This window comes from Vespula vulgaris, chromosome 11, assembly GCF_905475345.1.
Source record: "Vespula vulgaris chromosome 11, iyVesVulg1.1, whole genome shotgun sequence".
NCBI lineage: Eukaryota > Metazoa > Arthropoda > Insecta > Hymenoptera > Vespidae > Vespula > Vespula vulgaris.
Window position 1 is genome coordinate 3,639,349 of NC_066596.1, and position 25,946 is coordinate 3,665,294.

The 25,946-nt window shown below is 34.8% G+C and overlaps 1 protein-coding gene across 3 annotated transcripts in view; it reads left to right on the top strand.

Annotated features, from left to right (window-relative positions):
• The window catches only part of LOC127067840 (gamma-aminobutyric acid type B receptor subunit 2), a 40,833-nt gene that overhangs the window by 6,936 nt on the left and 7,951 nt on the right, over positions 1–25,946 (top strand). For 2 of the 3 annotated variants that reach the window (XM_051003217.1, XM_051003215.1), the window contains exons 3-12: positions 9,233–9,550; positions 9,673–9,777; positions 11,130–11,195; positions 14,941–15,153; positions 17,294–17,518; positions 17,793–17,853; positions 24,485–24,608; positions 25,284–25,400; positions 25,510–25,648; positions 25,749–25,865. In XM_051003217.1, coding sequence (XP_050859174.1) covers positions 9,233–9,550; positions 9,673–9,777; positions 11,130–11,195; positions 14,941–15,153; positions 17,294–17,518; positions 17,793–17,853; positions 24,485–24,608; positions 25,284–25,400; positions 25,510–25,648; positions 25,749–25,865 — 1,485 coding nt within the window. The remainder of the gene's footprint in view (positions 1–9,232; positions 9,551–9,672; positions 9,778–11,129; positions 11,196–14,940; positions 15,154–17,293; positions 17,519–17,792; positions 17,854–24,484; positions 24,609–25,283; positions 25,401–25,509; positions 25,649–25,748; positions 25,866–25,946) is intronic. The other variant, XM_051003216.1, reaches the window with a different exon arrangement.

Here is a 25,946-nt window from a genome sequence, read left to right on the forward strand (position 1 = left end):
ATCGTCGAAACCTTCTACCTACGCAAGCTCGAAAAGACTACAATCGATAATTCTCAAACGACGGATTAAATGAGTATAGATTTAAAAATCAACTGAGTTCGTATCAATGCTAATCGACGTGAAGAATATCAGGAAAGAAAATGATATAAAAGTAAACAGAAAAAACAACATTAATTATTCTCACATTCTTTATGGTTAAGATTAAAAAAATTTACTCGTATAATATGAAACAGAGAAATAATTTTTGCGTAATTATGCTAGTTTCAATGTGTGAAATACTTTTGGTATGGTAACAAAAATAGGACAGGTAATCGGTAACAGTCGACTTTCATTTCGTGACATGATGGACATTCCGCGTACGAAAACTTCCAAAATCTGACAAAGAACAAAGTACGAACGTCAATTTTATTTTCAGCCGATCGGAACTTGTTGCACCCTCGAATTGTTCGGCCAAAAACGTTCGTCAAACGTCCGTGGAAAATTCGTTCTATTTTCCTCGCTATTTTTTGTTCTTTCTTTTCCCTCCATCCTGACAAACAATTGTCTTTTGAATTGTAATTCTTATTACATTGTAAAGCAATCCGATGGCCTTCACTGCCCGACCGAGATTCGTTTTTTTGCATTATTGACAACTGCGAGTCAACTCATTGCGCTCGTCTTTCATTTTTTCAATACTTGGCCTGTTGGAAAATTTTACCCAGTGGATTTTGTTTTAATACTCTCATCATCATAATTATCAGGCATTATTATTATTGCCATATTAATAATTTTGCATTATAACAATACATTCGTTTCAGTTTATACGCTTTTATGCATACGACCATCGTAATAACATATTATAATTTTAAAGTGCTTATATTGAAATGGATGTCATTTTGAAAATAATCAAATGATTTAATTGGAAAATCGTATTAGATAAGTTTTATGTAAAATTTAGTGAAAATCGTCATAATTTGTGGAAAACTTCATACGGATTTGAAAAGTTCCATTTTAATGAAAAATTATAAAAAGCAAACACTTTTCTCCACGATGATTGTGTAAGACATTCTCACCTAAGAAAACGACACGTACCCATCCTGTACAGTAATTATCACATAATTAATCTGCCACTTTTCCTTTTAATGAATGCAAACGTTTCTTTTCGCAAGTAATAAGCTCGCACGAGAATTACAAAAATTTCGCTTTCGAGAGGAACATTTAGCACAAATTAAAACGAAAGAATTATAACTTGTGGAATTTTTTTTTATTACATTGGATACATTACTGAAAGTAGCAATCATAAATAAATTATATAAATACGTGACATATCAAATGAAACAACTCTCGTACCAAACGCGCTTTCATCAGAATCACGATGTAAGCGTGGGATCAAAGGAATATTCCTCATCCCTTCGGCTAACTCAACGTTTAACGTCAGATTAATAATAAGAATCAATTTGGATGCTTAGAGAAACTCAATTAGACCTCTCTTTGAAGGTTTAACGAATTTAACTCTCCGTGAAATTTTCTAACTCCGATTTTGCAGGTACGAACATATTCATCTTCATTAAGGGAAATAAACGAATGAAGACAAAAATTTAATGTTTTCACGATAATTCCCTTAGTTCAACGCAGTTGCGCCGCGTCGACCCTTTCTCGAAGCCTCATTAAACGAGTAATCGAAGCACCACGTGGCTTTTATATGCGTTTGTCCGAAGGAACTGTATATGTGTGAGCCGTTTACGTCAGTGGGACGAAGTATGCCACAGGGCATTCTGTAATTTAACCAATCCTCTGCCAACAAAGTCCATAAAAGCAACGCCTTATACGATTGAGAAAGCTTTTCGAATGTAACTAAATTGAAATTTGAGTTGCTTCTTTCGATAGTCGGAGAAAAGGTAGCCTCGCGGCAAACGTACACTACTCTCACCTTCAACTTCCTTTATTCTATTCTTTTATATATTCCTTTATATATCTATAATGGTATCGCTACATCAATATCTATTTACCGAATATATTGTTGTCAAGAATAAAAATAGAATATTCAGGAAAATTCTTTGCGAGACATCGATCAAAATTTTGAAAATGAGACAAAATCATCGTTAGTAAGATAAAGAGGAGATTTAAAAAAAGGGGGGGAAGAGAAAATGGAATATTGAAGGAAAATTTTGTCCCACGAGCATAGAGATTGAAGTGGTTACTGTTTCGAAAAGTGAGTTATCGTGGAAAGCACAGTGCGTTCGGTATTATCTGATTAAGCTGGAGAAAAGTAAAAAGGTGAAAAAAATGAACGCGTACCTCTGGATATAACACAACGATGATAGATACATATTATATTCTATTCTATTGATATATATGTATTTTCTTTTTATCAGTATTGATCTTCAGTAAAGAATACGGAGGATCATCCGATCCAGATGTTTCGCTCGTCCACAAGACGATTTTAAAGTTAACGACGGATGAGGATCCTGTATTCACCAGACACATCTGCATATTTTAATTAAATTAAAGCGTTCGCACGTGGGCGCATACTCGCTGAAAACGAAGCCAAACTAATTTGCACTTCTTCGTCGAGGACTCAAACCAATTCGAAAATTAGTTCGACAATTAATCGCGCGTAATTGGCCTTGCCAATTCTCCCAACGACAAAACGTAAATTATCTACATTCCCCATGAAGTATCTACAAATTAATAACGAAAGTAACTCGAAGAAAATCGAATGTGAGTTACGTACCAGCATACGAACTTTTTTCAAGTTCGGTCTTTTTCAAGCTCGCGATAGCAGCTTTCTCACCAAGTGGGAAAAAGCGCGTGATCGATGACACGGTTTTTCTTGACATACAAAACGCTTTTCCACTTCGTCGTCGTAGTTGCGTTTCGATGTTTTGCGCATATTTACATAACGTTGAAGCTCGTATTTTCTTTTAAAGACGTGGGAGATCAAAAGCGACCACGCTAGATTGTACTTTCTATTTAATGTATATACGTTTCTTTTCCTCTTTCTTTTTTCATGCAATATTTTCTTCCTCTAAAAAAATGGCTGACATACGATGTAATATCGCGTATCAAAGGGAAACTTGTAAGGTATTACATTTCAGGGCTCATATCGATGCATCAACAAGTTCAACTGATGTATTAATATTTAATTAGTTAGTTCCACAAGTTCACGTCCGTCCGTAATTCACCCGTGACGTGCTCAGAAAGTAATTAATCCTTCGTAATTTTACGACATCATAATCAGACGAAAGCTTGTAATAATCTAGGGTGGTCGGATTTTATGATTTATAAATCATTTAAATGTTATCACACTGATTGTACAAGTTTTACCTGCGTAACCTTCAAAGCATTATTCTCAAATCGAAGATTAAATTAAAAGGGACAGCTTTCGCCTGTAACATTTCTCAGAAGAAGCACGAAATTTTGATTAATTGCCAATGGTTGTAGCGTACTCTTCTTCGTCGATACGATTCATTTCGGATCATTTCTCTTCCTCTTTCTATCTCTCGCGCTTTCTCTTGTTATAGCAAACGTAAATCCTTAAAATCCTTAAGTCTCCCCATGTACCGGAGATCACATCGTGTTCTTCACGGTACGGCATATGGAAGGACAGATTTATGAGATAATCGAACTTTCATCCGCCTCGAATTCGTGCACTTATGTTAGCTATACTTATATCTAACTGATTCTTATCGCGCTTGCAAGAGAAATTCTATCGTTTCTTTCACGTTGGAAATACTCGAGATCTTCGAGATAGGATTTGAATAATTAAATTTTTCCTCGGTATCTCGAGGTCTCATCGAGCTTCCGCAGCAACGATACTTATACTTTTCTGTACAATGATACAAATTATTACGTCCTTGAATATAATTTTCCTGCAATCGTACAATTTCTCCTATCTGTTTTTAATGGAATTAAATCGTCTTTTGAAAAAGGCTCAAGCGTAAACGTTTCGAAATATTCAACTAAGAAGGGAAGAAAATCGAAAGTGTTCAAAGCGACAACCAGAGTGTAAAACTTATTTGTCACGTAGCTGCGTGAAAATATTTTCTCTAGAATTTCTACTAAAGGTAGAAATTTCGGAAGGGAACACTATGGTAACTTTCGTTGAACTTTCCGTCACTTATTGTCCTAAAAGCGAGTTGTGACTTCGTATTTTATAGCTGTATCGCTGATTAAATGCACAAAGTTCACTCGAGGAGTTGCAAATTGCAGTTACTGTCTAGAATCTGTAGTATCCTATCAGAAGGTATAATATAACGTGACAATAATTCGAAAGTATTCTATGAAAATGGCCAGTTAGAAATTCGATAAAAGCTTCCGTGATTACGGTAACTTCTTTGAAATTGGCAAGACTCCCTTCAATTTCGAAATCAGAGCCAATTTCGTACGATTACAACGCTTTGGATTCCCTCATTCGATCTTTGTATGTGTGTACGCCATTTCCTCCCGTTTCTACGTTTCATCTGCCCCTCGCAATTATCTTCCAACGTAATACCTTTTACCATTCCAATGTTCGACCTGTCCTTCGTATTTTAGGAATTAGAAAACGCGTTTGTTCGACTGGATTAAACTTTCTTTTTTCTCTTTATTGAATCGAATGAAATTCGATACGATTTAAGCGATCGAAAAGAATTATTTTTCTTTCTTCGAAATCTTCATTGAAAACAAGTTGAAATATTCGAACGAGAATTGGTTATACGATACGAATATTAAAATTAATTTATACAGAACTCACATAAAGCTTACAGAAGAGTTAAAATTTTTCAGGATAAAGTGAGAAATAATATAAGTATTTTAAAGGAAAGTATGGTAGAAACGTATATCGTGTCAGCCCGATAGAATTAAAAAATTCTCAAGTTAATAAGAGAAACTTCCACCGAGTTGTCTCGTCTTACATTTCAGAGAAACGAAACATTTCTTAGGATCTCATTATCGAGGTAATCCTATTTGCATTTTAACGGGAAACGTACGTGTCGTTCACACTTTCCTTTCGTTTTTATATTATCTTCGTGAATACAAGAAATATGTTATGTTTATAAATATGACAAAGAATCTATAATATTTTTTTTCAAATAAACATCTTGATACATATCCCCTGCACATATTGTTTGTGACATACTACAACGAACCACTATTGATTTTACAAGAGATTTCGAGTGACCAATAGCCTTAGGCAAATTACTCGACTAAGATCGATTCTCAAATAAACGAGATTGCTCGTAGAAATTTCAATGTACTTACATATCTAGCAATAATATATATTACAAAGTTGTTGTATCGTTTTATGTATGCACGATGCAAATACAAACTCATGAAAACCATACAATTGTCAATTATAAAATATTTAAAAGTTTTAGAAAACAAGTCTAATTGTATTAACGCGAAAATATACGGAGGAAGTCTCTTAGTTAAAACGCCAACTTTTACATTGTATTTCCCTCTTTCTCTCCTCTTTCTCCAGCTTTCGTCCTTTTTCTCTCTCAACGTCGATCATCGACTCCATTGTGATAATGAAGCGGAATCGAGGGAACTTGATTGAATTAGCAGCACACCATTTTCCACTGTCGCTTCTATCTTTGTTTCTCTTACAAATAGCTGTTTTCATAAATAACTAGTTCTTATTATTGTTCAAGATAATACGGTGAAAAAAAAGCAAGAAGAAAAATTGAACAAGTTCTTTCGAAACTTCACAAATAAAAAAGTTGAGGATACCTAGATGTTGAGAATCGGTACTCGATTTCAGTTGAACGAAGATCGAGAGATGAACTTGATTACCTGATTAAAAATTTAATTGCACACTAATTTGAAAGTAAAAAATACCGGATCGATTTTACAACTGAATTTAATATTCGAACTTCCTTATGGAGTACTTAACCTGATTTTCGGTACATCGGTAATTCCCTCAAATTAGATTTAAAAAAGTCTTGAGGTCCTTTATCTCGGATATGGGGGAGTTTCGAACAATCCTATCACAGAACACACGAATCTCTCCTCGTTTTCCGTTCTATTATCTCCCTCTTCTCCAAACACAAGGGCTTTTGCAAGACACGAAGGCAACCGGCCGAAGAAGAAAATGTTTTATCCAGCTGGCGTTTATCGCGCGACCTCGCCACATGACGTACGAGCGCGGCTTCATACGGCATCAGCATTTTACGAGGGAATCGGAGAGAAGCTTGAAAGAAATGGGCAAAATGGTGAACGAGGAACACCTTCGGAAAAAGAGATCAACATGAGGCCAGTACACCTGCTGGCTCAGCGCATCGATTCTTCTGAAATTTTCGCGATTTTTCCTCCGGTCATTTTCTCATCCTTCATCCTTTTCTCTCTTTTTAACCCTCTATGCATCATTGTCGTTTTCCTTTTCCACATTCTGTATTCTCTATCTAGATATATCTAGGAGATATGAATTCTTTGTGAACTCAATCGACACTAACTTCAATTCTATGCATCATAGTTTCGAAAAGTTTTAGACAAGATAGGAGTAATATCTTTGAAATAGATAATATTTGTAAATTTTCATCAATAAAATAAATAATGCAAGTCTCATTGATACATCGAAGAAAGAACATTTTTCTAGACTTTTAATTTTCATGACTTGGATTTTGAGTATATCATCATTATGGATGTTATAAGAAAACGTTCTAAAAATCCGATACATCTACACCGCAGAAAAATGTATTTTTCATAGTTATCAAGCTTCCCGTCTTGTCACATGTTTTATTCCGAGGTTTACCGCGACGATTTAAAAATCTATTTCAACTTTCTTCCATTTTGCGAATTTCTCCTTCTCTACTTATTTCACTGTTTTCTCGGCTTGCATTGGTAACAATTTATCGGCAACAATTCGCAATCTGCTAAACGTCTTTCAGTTCTACTTGAAAAGTGTCGACAACACGCTTCCACTTTTTCTTCTTTTCTTTTTTAGCAAGTAATAACATCCACTCGACCGAACACAAATTGACTAGAAACTGTTACGAACTCACGGAGCGATAGTTTTTCCTCTAATTTTAAGTTCATGATTACAATTTTGAATACACGTGCTAAATAATTCAAATTCGTATTTTGTAATAAAAAAGGAACACTATAATCGAAATAATATTCACAATTTTCTTCTTGCTTTTACGTCACTCTTAAAGAACTCTCAATATTAAGGAAAACATCACGTTCCAACTTACAATTTTCTACATGGAACTTGCATCTCCATAATCTCGTAAATATGTTGCTCCTTATTTCAAATAATGGACGAAAGATCTTCTCCAACTTCACTTTTTCTTTGGCTTGAATTCTCGATATCATCGGTAGTATTGAGGATGTACTTTTTTAGCAAATATTCTCGTAACATATACATAGATATCTCTACATTTATCACGATGCGAAAGAAAAAGACAAATTCGAAATTACGATTGTACCTTTAATTTGAATTGTACACGAAGATCTCTTGAAAAAATATAAATCTAATTAAAACGATATCTAACTTTTTAATGTGTACGATCGAGTATCCATCGATATTGAACTTCTTTCGCAACAGGTTTCCAGCTACAAGTCGTTAACCTTATCATTACTTTCTTTGAGTTCTTTTTCAATATCGTAATACTTATAAAAAAACAAAAAAAAACCTTTAAAGATTAAGGTTTTTTTTAAAAGTTTTTAAAAGTAAATTAAAAAGAAATCATTTACACACAAAGATTTGAAACGTTCTTAAAAAAGCAAAGTTATAAAATCTAAACAAAAAATACATAGAGATGATTTGTTACAAAAGAATCTCTATCATAAATATTTATGCAGCGATATGAAGACTTGTAAAATATCAAACAATAATGAGGGTTTGCGACAAGAATAGACAGCGATAGAAGAGAGAAAAGGATTGGTGGATTCGTTAATAAATATTTCCATATATATTAATGGAACCTCTACGATGGATTTTTCGGTATTTATTAAAACGAAATACCTGCCTTGCCGTGAGAAATTGCAACGTGCAAAATGAAAAAAAGATTTAAATACTTTTTTTCATTTTAACGAGTAGTAGATAATCGAAAGCGATACCATCGTGTCCTACGCTTTGATCTTAACTATAGATAGAGTAACAATCATCGAGTTTTAATTTAATTATAAGAAGAGATTTGACGAACCGAGGAACACAGTGCGAATATCGTATTGATTCTTTCATACATCCAGCTTTTTTTTCCAATGAGATACTAATTAAAATAGGAAGATACAAAGAAAGAGTGTCGCAAACGAGTGTCGTCAGTATCAGGAAATGAAAGAAATATTAAATCATCATTTTTACGTTAGCGAGAACATTTGGAAACGAAATAAAATACTAGAGATCAGTAGGCACCGCTTTATAAATTACAAACAAAAAAAGCCGTTGTGTAAGCAAACAAAATGGGCTTAATCAAAGCATTTTAGAGGTAACGTTAAAAATTCTGTAAATATTCGTTTCGATTAATATTTATCTCTCTTTTCTGTGTTATACTACACGGAAAACATATGATTTTTCAAACAAAAAAAAACTAACGAGGAACTATGTAAAATATAATAATTTCTTTTTTTTTATTGCCTTATCTACTTCATTAGTATTTAGATTATCTAGACACGGAATAATTTAACATTCGAATTTCGTATTCAAGTAGTTAGTCCTCGACACGAACCCGATGAAATTGTAACGAAACGTAAAGTGGGAACCACTCGAACAGGAGTTGAATCAAGAAGTTCCTATTTTCTCTCGACCCGTCATGAGAGGACTCACGATGCACGAAGAAGACCCTTAAGCTTTTCCGAGTTTCCAGTTCAGCCGAGGCGCCGTTCGCATTGAATAATTACTCGTTAAGACTTACCCGGTTTTCTCTCACCTTACTGGACCTAACAAATCTGTATAAACCTCCTTTTCCGTTTATTCGCTATTCAAGTGATATTACAGCTTGCAAGAACTCGTTTTTCCTTCTTGTAAGGATAACTGAAATAATCCTTTCCTCTCCAACAAAGATATTTTCATCCTACGTAAAACTTTATCCGATATTTTCTTCCTAAGATTACAAATTCTCTGTTTTCGCGATAAACAACAAATACGTAAAATATTATTTCAAACTTATTTATTCCATTTATATATAATAAATAATGAAAGAATGAAATGTACACAATAAACTTATATCAAAGAAAGTAGCGAATTTCAAAAAATACAAAAGAACATAAATTCAATCTAGGTTAACCTAATACTTTCTTCCTCCTCATTTACTCCAATCTCATGTTTCAGTGCGATCCTGGTGTAGCCGTGGACAGATTCTTCCACGCTCTCTACTCAAGGACAACTAACAAGCTGATGCCTCTTCTTCTTGGTACAGCGTGTTCCGAGGTAACTGAAACCTTGGCAAAGATCGTAGCTTACTGGAACGTGATTCAAGTATCTTTTGGCTCGACCGCGCCTGCTCTCTCAGACTCGACCGAATTTCCATTGTTCTTGCGAACTGTTGCACCGGATTCGAGTCACAATTCAGCAAGGATAGCTTTGATCAAACATTATGGTTGGGATTCAGTCACCGCACTTTCGCAAACTGGTGATATGTATTCTCTGGTAAGCAATTAGTAACGAGTCTAATCATAAATCTATAATTTTTAATAAAAGAATACTTTTAATGAATAAACAGCAGAAAAATTCTTAAGTCGTTTGTAAAAATGTATAAAATATCGTTACAGGCAGTGAACAATCTTGTAACAGAGCTGGAACAAGCCAATATCACGTGCACGGCAACCATCACGTTCGCTGAAAATGATTACAAGGAACAACTGCGAACTTTAAAAGTAAGACAGGCTACAACTTTGCGAAGTTTCTTCAATGTATCCACGTTAGCTTCAAACTATATAAAATACAATCGGTTTTCCTTTAATCTCAGCAAATTTTCACGTCGTTTATATTATCTAAAAGCGTTTAGAATATTTCTCCCAGAAACGTAATCACCACACACTCTGTTCAGTTACAAAAATTCCGATTAGATCTCGAAAGGCTTTAATTAAAAAATTATTGAAAGACGAAACGACTTCTTACAACTTTTCGTAAGAAGATACTACGTAAAGGTACTAGTCTTTTGTATAACGGAATTTATGAAGAAGAATTAGGGTGGTACATTAAAGCCCATTAGGTCGACGCGTTAAATGAGGCGAACGCAATTACTCTTACGCTCCGTTCAAGGAAGGCTGGCCCTAGTCGTTTTCGCGACTACGTGTGAAACAGCCGAGTGCAACGTAGCGTCGAAAGTCAAGTGGAATTATTAACCTACTTTTCGTATGCATTAACTACGTTTTACGATTTCTAACAAACCGAAAGTCCCGCGTAAATCGAACTTTTCTCGCATTGTTCGAACGTATAAACAAGAGTATAAAGAAGAATAGTAGTTGGTACCGACTATTCGCTCAGCTTTATAAAAACCGAAGGGAAAGACGAGGCGTAAAGAACTGACAAAGAAAGGAGGGAGAGAGAGAGAGAGAGAGAGAGAGAGAGAGAGAGAGAGAGAGAAACTCGACGAAAGATATCGATCCGCTACTACACGCGTAATAGATTCGTAAAACTATCAATTCTATAGAATCGTTTCAACGAGAATTCCCTGGGAACGATACTATCAAAAGGATAGAGCAGACATTTTGTCGTCGTTCGAACGATTCTCGACTAGCGAGAAAAACGATCAGAACGACCTCAAGATCAAATAGAGAAAATATAAATGCGTGATGACGCGTCACCTCTGTCAACACATTGAATCGATGATTTATTATTATCTAGTTTCTCAAGATATTTCGAAAAATTGCCAGCATATGATCAAAAAATTCGTGAAAATACGAGATGATTTACAAACCATTGAAATTTGGGAAAAGAAAAAAGAAAATGTTGGTCGAATGATTTTTCGTGGGTAGAAACTCGTAACGATCCTCTCGTCTCCTTGACTATCCCCGTTCTAACAAACAATGTCGCTTGCAGATCGTTACGTGAGTTTCCCTTTCTTCCTTCCATCCTCTCTCTCTTTTTCTTTCTGTCTCTTTCTATCTATCTATCTATCTATCTATCTATCACTCTTTTGTTTGATTCCGGTAGTAATCATTATCGGCTCGTTAATTACGCGATAATTACGCGCACGTTCTATCAACTTCACGTTTTATTACAGGAGCTCGATACGCGTATCATCATCAGCAGTTTCTCGTCCCGACTAGCACCCCTTATCTTTTGCGAGGTAAGTTTTTTTATCACTTTGCCTTTTCCTATCGTTCGTTTGAAAAAGTAAATCTTTCTAATGGTAATGTTCACATCGATCACCGCATCATCATGATTTATAGAATAGTTGTCCAACTTGTTTAAAATATCCCACGTAACTTTCAAACACAATAGATACTTTTAAATTCAAATTAGCTGACATAAATATTCATCGAAAGATATATCGTTGATCACTCTAATCTGCAGGTACAAAGAAAATGTGCTAATTACTGTAAAACTTGCGTATCTACTTTCGCAGCTTACATACTTGGAGTATGCATTACGTAAATATGTGTGCATGTACTTTTAGAAGTTCTTCCTTTAAAAAAGTCCACTCTCGTTCCAGTAAACATTATACACCCTTCTACAAACGTCCCTCTCGCATATGATTGCGTTAATACGGGAGAATACGCAAAGATTGTCAAGCTCAGGATTCTTCATAAGATCATACTACTTAATACTGAATGAATTTCTTTCTACGTTCTACTGTCATATACATTAAAACTATAGCTCAGTAGAACTCGTGAAGTTTAATCAGCCTTCGTACACGCTCTACATTTTCAAAAGCAAAAGTTTTACTAAGAATTAATGTAAAAGAGAAGAACTGGTACGAACTGGGGAAAAAAATTGTATAAAACAACTTTTTATATTTTATTTCAAACGTTGAAAAATTCTTTTACGAAGTCTAAAATAAAAATGTCAGAGAAAAATAAAATCTGTCAGCCTTGCATTCCTTAAAGCGGATATCTTTTGGAACAAGAGAAACTGCGCTTTTAAGTTTCTTTAAAACCTAATGGTTTCCGCTTAGAAAGGATGTAGAATAAAGACGTTCCTTTTAAGATATATCTCGTCTGTTCTTAAAACTCTTGCGACGTAATTGTGCACATCTCCATGTGAACACGATAAACAGTCCGACGATAGAATTTCTTCTTTATGAATTGCAAAGATCGATCTGGTCGATCGGATCTTGGTCAAGCGTAGGAACGATCCAATAAACCGATCGTCAGCATTCACCGAGTACCATTATATTAAGCAATATCTCTAACGGGCTTTCCTGACACTCAAACGAATCGATTCGACCATTGCTTTTTCAATATTTAATAGTCACTTATTATTCTCGTATCCGAGAGAACACTTCCGTCCCCATCTCTATATCTATGCTCATACAATAAGAAACAACTATTATGAAAAACGATTTCTTACTTATACTTCCTGATAAATGTGAATAACGCACGCGAGAGAATGACATATTGACGTGTCTAGTTTTATGAATGAGTACATCGATTCTGACAGAATTGGTTGGATCGCTTATCGTTTCTCATTGTAACGTTCGATAACATCAAATCAGACTACAAACGAGTCATGTGAAAAGTAAAATAGAGAAGGAGAAAGAAGTTGCGAGATGAAATATAAAAATTTAATTCGAGACACTTAATACGTCGAATGCCGCATAAGCCATCGGTGGCCCAAATCGAACTTTCCATTCAGGCCATTGTTATTGCTTCATATAAAACAAAACATGATCATGAAATCAAAAGATTCATATCATCGGCTGATGCACAAGAAAATATACCGCTGTTATCTACAAGTTATCAATTGTGTTCTTTTAATTCCATTTGTTGTTTCTTATTGCTAAATGACAGTAGTATAATCCTCTCACACAAGATATAAATAAAAATTGAAACAAGTAAAAAATTATATCAATTAGTCATTTTATTCCAAAATATATAATAACAGTTTATATTGTTCCGTACCGGTATTTAGCATACACATTCTCGACTTTCTGTGAAGGGTCATTTATTACTATATGAAATATTTACCCTTGGGATATTCGTTGAATGGCCGCTAAAGGATAAAAAGAAACATATTTTAATTAATAATATTTATTATATATTTCGTGTTTATGGCGAATATTATATTATATTACACCTTTCTCACTCCACTAATTATTTGCTTGGTTTTATAAGTATCATAACTCATATTTTATAAGCGTTTACAACGAATGTAATAACGTGGACCTGAATGGAAAGTCACGTGAAAATAGTCTGACCGTCTAACGTCTTAATTATCTCGTATAACATTGATGATAAAAATTTTTGATTCGAATCGTCCATTATCTATATTTTTATTATAAATGAAATGAAAATGTACAATCCGTGTCTCCATTAACGACCTTCAATTTCTTACACAAATGCATTTCCAGTCATGCGAACCGAATCTCAAGTTTTTCTCTTTTGCAAGAGAGAACGACAGCGATTTCTTCTACCGATCGATGAACATACTTAATTTTCCACGTGATCGGTTGAAACATATTGGAATTCTCTAAATTTCTAAAATTCCTGAAAATAGTAAGACAGATAAAGTAGTAACAATGTGGCGAATATAACTAATGTAACTGATAACGAATTCATAAAGTAAAAAAATTCTATTTCAAAATCCCGAATAACTCTTACTACTACTAATCTCGACGGTCAGGACTTTAAACTTTGGCCTATATATCTTTATTATCACTTTTACTACTTTTCCTGGTTGAAGTGCAAGGTAAAGAAAGGAGAGCCCGATTTACGGCAAAGAGGAAGTTCGATACTGTGAAATGATGGTTGTATCGATTTTTTCTTTCGTCTTCTTTCTCGTTTTTTATCTTCTTTTTTTTTCATTCGGGATTTCGGTAAAAACTATCATTTGCCCTACTCGTATTTCTCTCACTAGAATGACTTTTCCCTCTGGATAGATCGATACGCAAAGAGTCTTGAACTTTTCTATTTTTGAAGTTATTAAAACGCAACGGAGTTCATAATATCGAATAACATTCGATAACAATCAAATTGCACAAATTAAAGTTCAGTTCTTTCCAGTTAAAACTATCCTGTACAAAATATTTCTTATAAATTTCTATTCTAACATTGTTTCTTCAATAATAATCCATATATTTGGTTCAAAGTGAACCAAATAGTTGCAACGTTTTCTTTGAACGCATCGGTTTTTAGAAAAAAATATTTTACGAATTATTTCACTTTTTTATACGACATACGATATTTCAGTTCTGCGAGTAACATTTTAATATCGATTGCCGTTGCTTTAAAAGTAGTTAAAGGTCGGTGTTGGTTGAAAGAAACGAATGGGCGAAAGGAAAGGCAGAAATAAATGGAAGAAGGCAAATGGACGTATATATATATATATATATATATATATATATATATATATATATATATATATACATACACACACACACAAACACTTTATAAAGACTTTATGGAGGATGGCTCTCTTTCTTCTTGATGTCATTTCTCATTATATCGAAGGGCGTCTATCCCTCGAAAAAAATAATCATTAATAATACCTAAATCCATCGCCTATTTCTTCAGTCTTATCTATTCATATTATCATAATGCTGACCATAATTCCGATTAATCTTATTGTGTTCAGTCATCATATGGTACACCGGAGATTAAAAAAACGGATTGCCGTTAATAAATGCAAATAAATGAAATATTACAGCAAAACCATTTAAACATACTATGGAAAATTTCAAGAATATAAAAAAGTCAAAACAGAAACGGAACGCAGAAAACAGGTACTCAAGGAAATTGGATTTCGGGAAAGAACTGTCCGACATTGTCACGAAAATAACTCGCACAATTCCAAGACAGGGCCAACGAAGAAGGTTAAATAAAGAATGGACGATTAATAATCCATATAGCTGTATTATCCTCCCTTGTTTCCAGGCTTGGAAACTCGGCATGCACGGAGGGGATTACGCCTGGATTCTACCAGGTGACACCATCGATCTGACAAATCTATCCGAGATGACAAACGATTGGTGGGAGTCGGGACCCGAGGAATGTTCACCCCTTCAGTTGTCCCAGGCTTTGGACGGTTTGATCATCGTTAAAAGCTACGGTTCCGCTCTTAAAGGAGAGATCAGCTCCTCGGGCTTGGTAAGATTTGACTAAAAAGAACAGACAAATCGATTTTACTTGATCGAGTCTCGATCGATAATATTTAATTAAAAAAGGAAAGGAAGGTTATACACACACACACACACACACACATAACGTTACCGTTAACGAAAAGTCTAAAACCCGGGATTTATAATAATAAAATACGTAACGATCCAAATTAGACTAATGGAAGTCTACGGAAATCTCGTTTCGTTTTACTCTCGGTCTTCCGCTTTAAGCTTCGTATTCTTTCTCCTCTTTCTTGGGAGTCAAGTTCTCATCGTGCTGGTCGTTTCGTTCCATCTTTCAATTAATCGTGAGAACGATATTACTTGGAAACTTATCTACCGTCCTTGTAGATTCAAGTCAAGGTGTAATAATCTTCATAGTAATAAAAGGGATCAAACATTGACACATACCGCTTCGTACAATTACCGATCAAAGAGAAAAGCCATTGTTTTCCCAGTTGAAGACTATGCATACTACGTTAGAAAACTCTTAGATATAATAATATCTAGGGTAGTTCTCTTTGTTACTGGTACATAATAATCATAAACTCCTGAAGAGAAGCGAAAACGGGAGCAAGCAGAGAGAAGAAAGCTAGTTTGCAGCTGTTTGTAGCTTCTATCATTGTCGAAGCTACTAAGAGATGAAGTCACTGGCATCCCATATTCTTGATTCAAACGAGCATCCCTCAACCGGAGAAAGAAAACGCTTGGAATATCTTACTGACGTTCTCAATATCTACCAAAATTGCTATACTCTAGTAATCAAGCAAATGAATAGCTTGAATTTAGCTGAATTTAAATAATTTTACAAATATAAACAAATAAAACGAAATTTTATGCTGAAATAAAAAAAGAGGACACTCCTTTTTTTCATTACACTTCCACTTTAAAGAATATTCATTTCTTAATATTTATCGTTTGACGCATTAAAATCCAAATAAAACGTGAGATCCTATTGTCTTATTCTCCGATTGCGTCGCCGACGGCATAAGTATGCGACTGCTCTTTTAATATGTGCGTCACAGGGCACTTCTTTTATTATATATATATATGTGTGTATATATATATATATAATATACACATACACCCACACAGCCACATACATATATAACCGTGCCTTCGCCCGTTGAAAGCCGAACATTTCGTGTAGGCGGCGAATGGCCGACTTCTGCTACGTTTCAATTGTCATCGTTCGCTTTTCTCATATGCCGAAATATTCTGGGAAAAAATAAGCCAGGCACTTCTCTTCTTTAAACTATTCCACTTCGTGCGTCGATGTTTCTCAAGGACATAAAAAACATAGACCTTTCTTTACGAAAACAACAAAATAGAATTTAAATAATTAGATGCTATGAACTAAACTAAAATACACACAGTAAAACAACTATACGATTGTACTCTCTAGTAGATTGACTTTAACACAAACAATAATAAAAAGAAAGACCAAGACCGACAATCAAAACGATGTCATTGAATTATGCAAACAACGTGTAAATGAAGTGACAAAAGATTCTTAAAAAAATTATCTTATAAATAGGAAATTCTAATGTATTCAATTTCCGATTCGACCCGCGCAAATATACAATGATCCATCCAATTCAGTATAAAAATCTCAACCTATAATCCAAGCTATCGCATTAAGATTATTATAGATCAAGATCGATTAATTTCACATCAACGAGTATGCTGATAAGCGAGAGACCTCGATTATACGAACCCATAGAAAAGCCTTCGAGAATGGTATGTACGTGATCGATAAAAAGCAACTTCGATCATCTATAAGACAAGACTTTGTTGATCCTTCGCTAGTCTTCTTCCGATGTCTCTTCTCTTCCAATCCTCCAAGATTTACATTTATTAAAGCGACCTATAACATTAAAGTGATTCGATGAGAACCCTAGTAAACATTGATTCATATATTAATGTATCGAATTAAACATATTAAATATCGAATTAGCATGATCGTACAGATCTATTTCATAAAACGATATAATATGCATTATGCCCTTTAAAGCGATCCTACCATTGAACCGATCTAACCTACTTTCTCAGTACAAGGACTTTCGGCCAATATTAGAAATATTATTAATATATGGTAATTTATTTAACAAAACTGACCTCTTTCGCAGACGAGCAGAGACTTCATTTCGGAACTTGCGAAACGAGGTGTAACTCATTCGAAATTCGCTGCTCAAACGTACGATGCTGTCTGGGCAATGGCATTGGCTTTGGCCAATACTGAGACTATACTAAATGGAATGAACAAGAGCATGGCGCAGTACACGCACGAAAATAAGGATCTTATTCAATATCTACTTGAGCAACTTAAACTCTTACACTTTATCGGTGTTTCGGTAAGTGCGCGTAAATAATGAGAGAAAAACTGCTGTAAAAGGAAAACTCTTCATTCTCATCTTTAAACAAAAATAAGTATTGTTTATTAAAGGAGAACTTAAAAATTGATCGAACAAGGACATTGGCTTCTTTCGTGAGGTATTCCCAAAGAAATATATACTATCCATCATTTCTGTAGCGGAAAGGAGGGTTTATTAGCTTAGCGATGATACGTCGATATTTCGCGAAAAGAGTAGAGCAAGAAGCTCACTTTTACAACGTTTCTGCTTTTAGGGGCCGGTTTTTTTTGACGGTGCGGATCGTGTTGGAATCACCGCCTTCTACCAACTGCAGGGTAAGTTGAAACTTTAGATTAATCTTGATATATTCTCTTTATGCGCTACAAGCATACATAAATGAGAGGTTGTCCTGAAAATTTGTTCGAAGCTACCGCGTTTGGTATTTTTAATGGACTTTTAAATGCATTTTATTGGCCAAGAGAAAAGATATCGTTTTCAATTACTTGTCCCAAATAAATTCTATCCTGGTACTAATTTATTTGTTCTGGTAGAGAACAATGACGTTGATAATAACGGATGCACGTGTTGTCTGACGCGTAAAATGCCCGTAGCTTCGCTGAAATCATCAGCAATTATGTACGCGTAATACTATAATAAATCGCATATCCTCTCCACATATCGCGGCTAACTGACACATAAGCGGTTGGATGATTCCATTTATGAGATTTCTATTGTGAAGTGCACATCGCAACGATGCTCACGCTATATCTCCGTTACGGTAAAAGCATTCGTTTATAACCGATATATCGTGAAAGCTACGCTCGTAGCCCACTATGGAAGGTCATGTTGCCGTGCAGAAAAACGATTTTTCTTAGAGGTTCTACGGAGAAAGAGGAACGTTAACTATTAAAAAAGAAAAAAATTGTAGGGGAAAATAAGAAATTTTTAAGTATTAAAAAATTACTATATATTGAATTACTAATAAATCTTAAGATATTAAAGTCTAAATTACTATTATTATTATTGATTAATCATATTCTTTGTGTATACAATGCACGTGATTGCCTATAAAACAGACTTTTTTCTTTACCGTAATGATACCAAGAACTCGTTAAATTTTACGACGTAAAAGTTTCGTGAAATTATAATTTACGTAAGATGAGAAATAAATGACAACGACCGAACAAAAAGACGGTAGCATTCAAGATCGGAAGGAAACCTTTGGAAAATATTTTGAAAAGGTCTCGAAGCATTATGACAAATTTTAATTATATCATCGCATCGTTGAATAAAAACATTATTTCTAATTAAAAGCATGATATGCTTTCATCTGGCACTTGGATATTTTTGACAATTTTTTCTCACCGGACTTTGATAATTATAACATGGTTGGTACGCACGATAATTATGTCCTTCTTGGCTGGCTAACAAAATAAGAAAAACATCACTTCCATATACCTGGATAAGTTAAAATAAAAATTGACGCTATTTAGTTGGTAAATAGCAATGACTTCTATGCGAAATCATTGCATTTGGATCATTTTTAAAATTAATTCGTTTTCTACGCAAAATAAATTAACTAAAAATGAAAAGAGAACGGTAATGATCATCGAAGCGTAATTAAAAAAATATCGTTACGTTCTCCATTCTGTTTATATAAATTAGGGAAATTGCAAATTTAACCGTCATCAATGAAATATACATGACCATATTTTAAGATCAAATGTCCATCGAGTTCTATATATACTCGCTTATATATAAGAATGAAATTAAAAATATATTGTCTGTATTGGTGACAAATTAAATAATTTCTTCAATTAATTTCGATTTAAATTTCACTCTTCGATTCGAATTGGTGCGATAATTGAAAAATACCAAAAAAAAAGAAGTGGAGAAATCTCACGAAATAATTGAATCGACTGAAGCGAGCTTGGAAATACACGCAAATCCTACGATGAATGTGCGATCAATTAGTATAACAAAAAAGGAAACAACCACAAGAACAAATTGAACATCGAACTCTATTAATTTTTCCGATAACAAGCCGATCAAGTTGCGCGTGGTATTTATCACCACAGTTCAATTAATAACCGATCGAATTATTATCGCAACTGTCTTTCATTTTCATAGAAATAATTGATTACACGAAATGCAATACACAGTTGACTAATCTTTCTGGTATTAATGTAAACTAAATGTTAATGTTGTACTGAATTCGTCTCAAAATAATGGTTGTTAATACATTTTCATAAAATACAATGCAACATGATATTTGTACACCGATCATTTTAAACTAGTATTATACATCCAAGTATAATAATTTTTCTGAACAAATACTTTTAGCATTCGATCCAACTTAGTCTATAATCTTGATTAATTAATGAACTATGACATTTAACGCCCAAAGCTTAGTAAAAAGTTTGAGAATCTTTCTCATGAGAAAAGGATGTGAGTAAACGTACGGTTACCGTGATCTCTTGCGATTTCTACAACTTGGAAAGTAAAGGCCGTAAGGTATTTTCGATATAAAGGAGATCGAGAACTATAAAACGAGAAGGAATCGTAGAATAGAAGCTTCGTGCGAACGGGGCCGAAGATACTTGGCATTCTAACGACAGGATATTGGCAAAGCGACGATGAATAATTAATCGGAAGAGAACTCCTCTTGGGAAAACGAAAGAGAACAGAAAAGGTTAAGATAGAGAACTCGCTTGATGGTGAGAAAGAGATAGTAGCCGATAGCACCGGTCAATATTTTTGTTCTCCGAACAAACTCAAAATGTCAAAATAAAAGTAAACACTCTGTTAGCAAAAGTTGGGGAGAAAGAGAGAGAGATGAGATGGACTGTGCAGCTATTGTAGAATTTAGACGGTCAATTTCTACCTCGAAATCGAATTAAATTCGACGCTGATAAATGCACCGGAGCGAATACGAACAAAATGACTATCGGGTATGTATCGAAACATATATAACAAAATAAATTTCGGCAACAGGGGCAACAAAAAGACGTGTTTGTTACGTAGTAACTTTTATAAAAACTCGAGAAAAATATTATTCTTGAAATAGAAAAAAAATCTCTGTCAAAAACAATTCACTATTTTTTGTTGATTATTAAAAAACTTTAACGTGCTATCGCATGAATATATGTTGTTTCGAAAGACAAAACTAACAACAACGGCCAAAGGGTCAAGAGAATCTTCTTCTTCTGAGAAACAATACCGATGCATAATTTAAATATACCGACAGCATCGGAATGCTTATGGTACTACGCCAAGAATGCATGGTGATATAATGGCACCGGAATGACTATATAAGAACATTCTGCGCATAGAAAGATGCCGACGAAAATGTACGATCTACGATCTTCCATAAAGAAACGTAACGTATGTCATTTGTAATATCACGATAAATACTTGAGACACATGAAAAAGAAATCCATTAATTCGACGAGATTTAATAGAGAGTGTTCCATAGCTGTGTTTACTGGTACAAGCCGATCGATCACACTGAAAAGAAAAGAGAACGCGGCAAGCCGTGTCGAAAAATCGAGGCCGCGATTCATTACTTTCTTTGTCTCGACTCGATTGTCTCTCGGTCGACGAAAATCAGGCTGGACGGAGAATCGTACAATCTCTTAAAAGCTTCGACAGAAAATTGTGACGTACCGATCCTCGTCTCTCTTCCAATTCTGACTTTCTATTTAAATCCTTATCCAAGACTTTGATACAGATAGATATTCAGAGATATCGGAAGAGAAGATATCGACTCGGTGATCGGCAAATCTCTCAAGATTCCATTCGGATGATATTTAAGTTAAAGAGAGACAGAAAGAGAGATTTTCCGTGCAGCATCTCAACAAAACTGCTCAGAGAGATCGTTCGTTTAGCCGTTTCGCTCGTTAACTTCACTCGCAGTACAAACTAACATCTTCTCAAGTCTCTCTTTTTTTTTTATTTCTATTTTCTTTTTTTGTTTTTACTGCCTGCACTTTCAGGCATCGATTTTAGATAAAGTCAATGAACTGGCACGAATTTATTCTCGCTCAACGGGACTCGCCTAAAAGGAAGCATTTTCGTTTTTCGTATGTTTCCATAAATTGGATATATAATTGTTACTCTTCTTTATGTCGTATTTCTCTCTCTCTCTCTCTCTCTCTCTCTCTCTTTTATATATAATTGTTCCACTTACACGAGCATCACGTTACCCGACGGGCTTGTCGAATTGTGTCGAACGATCCTACAGCTATAATCCATCAAATCGAGCTTCGAGGGGTGGTCGCAATCGACCTCTTCGATGATACGCTTCGAGAACGCAAGCCCCGAGGCTGAAAAAAGGAAGAGGAAGAAAGAAAAGTTTGGACTTTCTCTCTCGAAGTGCTGATAAATTGTGTGACAGAAACCTGGCAACGTTTCACAATGCCGATCTTTCGACATAAAAGCGTATCACTAAGAGGAAGCAGTCCGGAAAATGATAGGAAAATTGAAAGTAATCTGACTCCTTCTTCGTTAGCTCCGGACAAATTTCTTCTTGGCATCGTAACGTATCGTTCCGATCACTTTAAGATTATCTTCTGACGCTACTTTAATGAGAAAAGAAGAAGAGAGAAGCTATAAAGAAAAAAAAGACTTTGACGGCAGATCCTTTGTCGTGAAACTTTTAAAAAAGTCCATTTAAAGTGTGACGTAAGAAAAACAAAGCTATGAAATTGCAATGGACGAAAAAAACAAAATAAAATATGAAGTTAGTGCGTACGTCATTGGATGTTATTTCGTGAAAAAAAAAAATATATAAATTTGAGAACACAACGAAAAGAGAAACAACGTTTTTGAGGTACAAACGAGACGTTACGAGAGATTCGCACAAAAATATGAATACGTCGGGTAAAGAAACTCGCACGGGTTGTCACACGTTTGTCAAGGGAAATTACCTGTTCCATGTTTCAAGTCGAAAAATGCTACGAGTAAAGGTTTCTAGGACACGAAAGTATGGATGGAAAAGAAACTCTTACAAAGACTTTAACGTTGATTTTATCAAGTTTACAATAAAAATTCGTACCGATGTATTACTTTTTTTCTCGATGTATTCGATGTATTCTGTTCTTTATCCTCTTAAAAATAATTATCGTGAGCATTAAATTCCACAAAATTTCGTATTATTTTTAATCGTCTTATTCGGAGTTTCTTTCTTTTTATTACTAAAAAAAGTTGGAGAAGATATGAGAGAGAGAGAGAGAGAGAGAGGGAATTCAAGAGGAGCAAAAAAAGAAAGGGGAAGAAAGTTTCGATAAGAGTAACAAAAGAAACAACAAAGATTCAAAGTTCAAAAAGTTTTCGTTCTTTGTCTCAAGCGTCTTTAATAAAGTCATGAAGAGACAAAAAGATGATTAGGAGTATAGAAAATCTTTTTCTGTCTTCAGGATCAAATTCGTACTTTTTTAAGTTCTAAAAAATCTCGAAATAATAAAGGACTCTAATATCCTGATTATTCGTATTATTTAAAATTTGCTGACAAAATTCGTTCGACCAACAAAGATTTTTCTAAATGACGTGGATGACAAATAGAAGTAACGTAATTTCGTTTAATAATCCCATTCGCGAAGGACTCTAAAAAGGACCCGTAAAAGCAGATAAGAAAAACGAACATTTCGACATCAATGCAACGTTTTTTCGCATGCTGTGAACGAGCGGGTGTGTAAGAGAGAGATAAAGAGAGAGAGAGAGAGAGAGAAAGAGAGAAAAGTACCGTTTTAAAGATTCATTGAAAGATACGTCCGAGTATTTGGTGAATGCGAACTTCGAAAAACGATCGTGCGACCTCTTTTATTTTTATTATTCGAGTGCTGTTGCCTATCTTTATCTGTCGTTAAAAAATAGACCAAACGTGTTTGTAGTAATTTAGCTTGTCGATTTGTCTTACTACTCGAAGATAGTTCATCTTATCTCGTAGCTCCTTCGTTTCCTTAATATTCGTACGATGAATACTCATATATATTTTTATATTTATTCTTCGAGAAAAAATTCTGTTCTTATCCACGATCATTGCCTCTATTATCAAATTCTCTCTTTCCATAATCTTCTATCGTTTTACAATCCAACGATCAAAGAATCGAAGTCATCAAATGATCAGTAAATACGTAATATGAATCAATCATTCGTTCGAATCTCATAATCCATTTTAAAATCATCTCGACGAGAGTTTACGACATGAACGTGGCCAGCACTTTTACGACTTTAATTTTGTCATATCTTCAACAGACATATATCCTCTGGACTTATCGACTTTGGCCGATAAGTCGACATAGGTACGTGCATGCAGCGTATAAATCGAAAAGAAAAGAAAAAGAAATTTCAAAAATCGTCGAGCGCGAAAAGGGAATTAAAGTTTCTGTCCTATCGAACTGGCCTTTCCAACGTCTCTGAAGCTCTTTACACGAAACGAAACCAATTATCCTCAATTCGTGCTCACCCAGCAAGATTCGATCGCAACGAATGAAACGTGATCCCCTAGAACGATTGCACGGACTCGTCCGTTCGTAAAGCATACGACGTTTCAATTGATCGAAAAACAAAATGCCGATTATTGTGATATTAGAAAAACTATGATTGCTGATTCATCAAACAATTTAACTTTGCGTTCAGCAAAAGAAATAATTCCAATTATTATTATCTACGTCATTTTCTTTCTCTACGAACAAATTCTATAGCGAGTTGGAACACCTAACGATGGCCGATTATCGTCGGCTCTCAGTTGCCATAAAGTAGGGATTGCTGCAATAATGTTCCGAACGATGGAACACCGGGCAATAACGAATTTATGATTAGTTACTGGCGTTATTGCCTCGATATATATAATCTCATATATCTATATATGCTTACATGCAACCTATACGTTTGTATTTAGTATATTCGTTCTACAATAGAGAGAACATGAAAGATATCGATCGTATAAAAATTTTCCTATTACAGGTCCTTCTATTAGAGAGATAGCGATCTTCACTCCAGAAGATGGGAAATTGATAATGAACTGTCCAGGATGCGTTGCTACAAGATGGCCCGGAGGACATCCGCCTGCAGCTCGTAGGGTCTTCCGGTAGTATCACCCTCCATTTAACCGAACGTACTTTGATTAAGTTCACGCGAGACTCGCCTTTCGAGCTATGTTCCTAAGTGGTCGTTAACATTTATAACAAACTATATGATTGTGGTTTTGCATGAAAATCGATACGAGTTTAAGTATAATTCGATGATTATGAGATAAAATGAATGAGTAAAATTAAAACGATTATTAATGATTGCAACTAATAATAATTTGAAACTTAAGGAAAATGTAAAGCATGCTTATAAGATTTGTTAACGAATGTTATTCGTTCGAAGGAAACGAAGGATAATCTCTGAGTAATCATACGGAGTCGGATCAAAACTTCTTTCACAAGTATAATGAGACAATTTCGATGCTACGATTAAACTTTCGCGTCTCTCTCTCTCTCTCTCTCTTTAAACGCAAAGAGGTCATAGTAAGTAGAGCGAGGAATTTCAGGGGATTATCCTCGTGCTCTCTTCGTGGTCGCGTAAAATGTCAACTAAACCGTTTACATATACTATCTATCGTTGGTACATATATCACGATTCACGTTGACTTCCACTGGTGTTTCTACTATACGCTGTACGTATCGTCGTAATCATGAAATAGTCAAAGCTCGAACGACCAAGTCCGATATCTTGCTATATATTTTACTCAGCTTTACGGTATTCATTTTTTATGCAGGTTAAGAGTGGTGACAGTAGCACCTGCAGCTTTTCTCGCGGTTACCTGCTTAGCCAGCATCGGCGTTGCCCTGGCAATCGCCTTTCTCGCATTCAATCTTCATTTTCGAAAGCACAAGTAAGCTCTAAGATCTAGAGTGCTTCGTAGAAAAGAGAGAAAGAGAGAAAGAAAGAGAGAGTGAAAGAGAAAAAGAAACTTTATTTAAATCATGCTCGCTTGCTCGCAGAAGTATTAAACTATCGAGTCCCAGACTAAACAATATGGCTGCAGTTGGTTGCTGTCTCGTCTATGGTGCGGTTATACTACTTGGACTTGATCATGCGACACTCCCGGACAGCGACGATTATTTTCCGACTGTGTGCACCGTGAGAATCGTTTTTCGATAAATTTTAAATTTTACCATTTATGCTCATCTATAAATTTTGCCTATTAAAATCAACTCATTGTTATATTCTTTTTTTCTAGGCAAGAGTTTATCTACTATCAGCTGGCTTCTCCTTAGCCTTTGGCTCTATGTTCACGAAAACTTATCGGGTTCATAGGATTTTTACAAGAAGCAGAAGCGGAGTCGTCAAAAACAAGGTTTGGTTCCAAATTTATTTTATTACGATTTTACGTCAAAATGGAAGTACGTAATAAAAAGTCTTGTCTCTTTTGATGTAG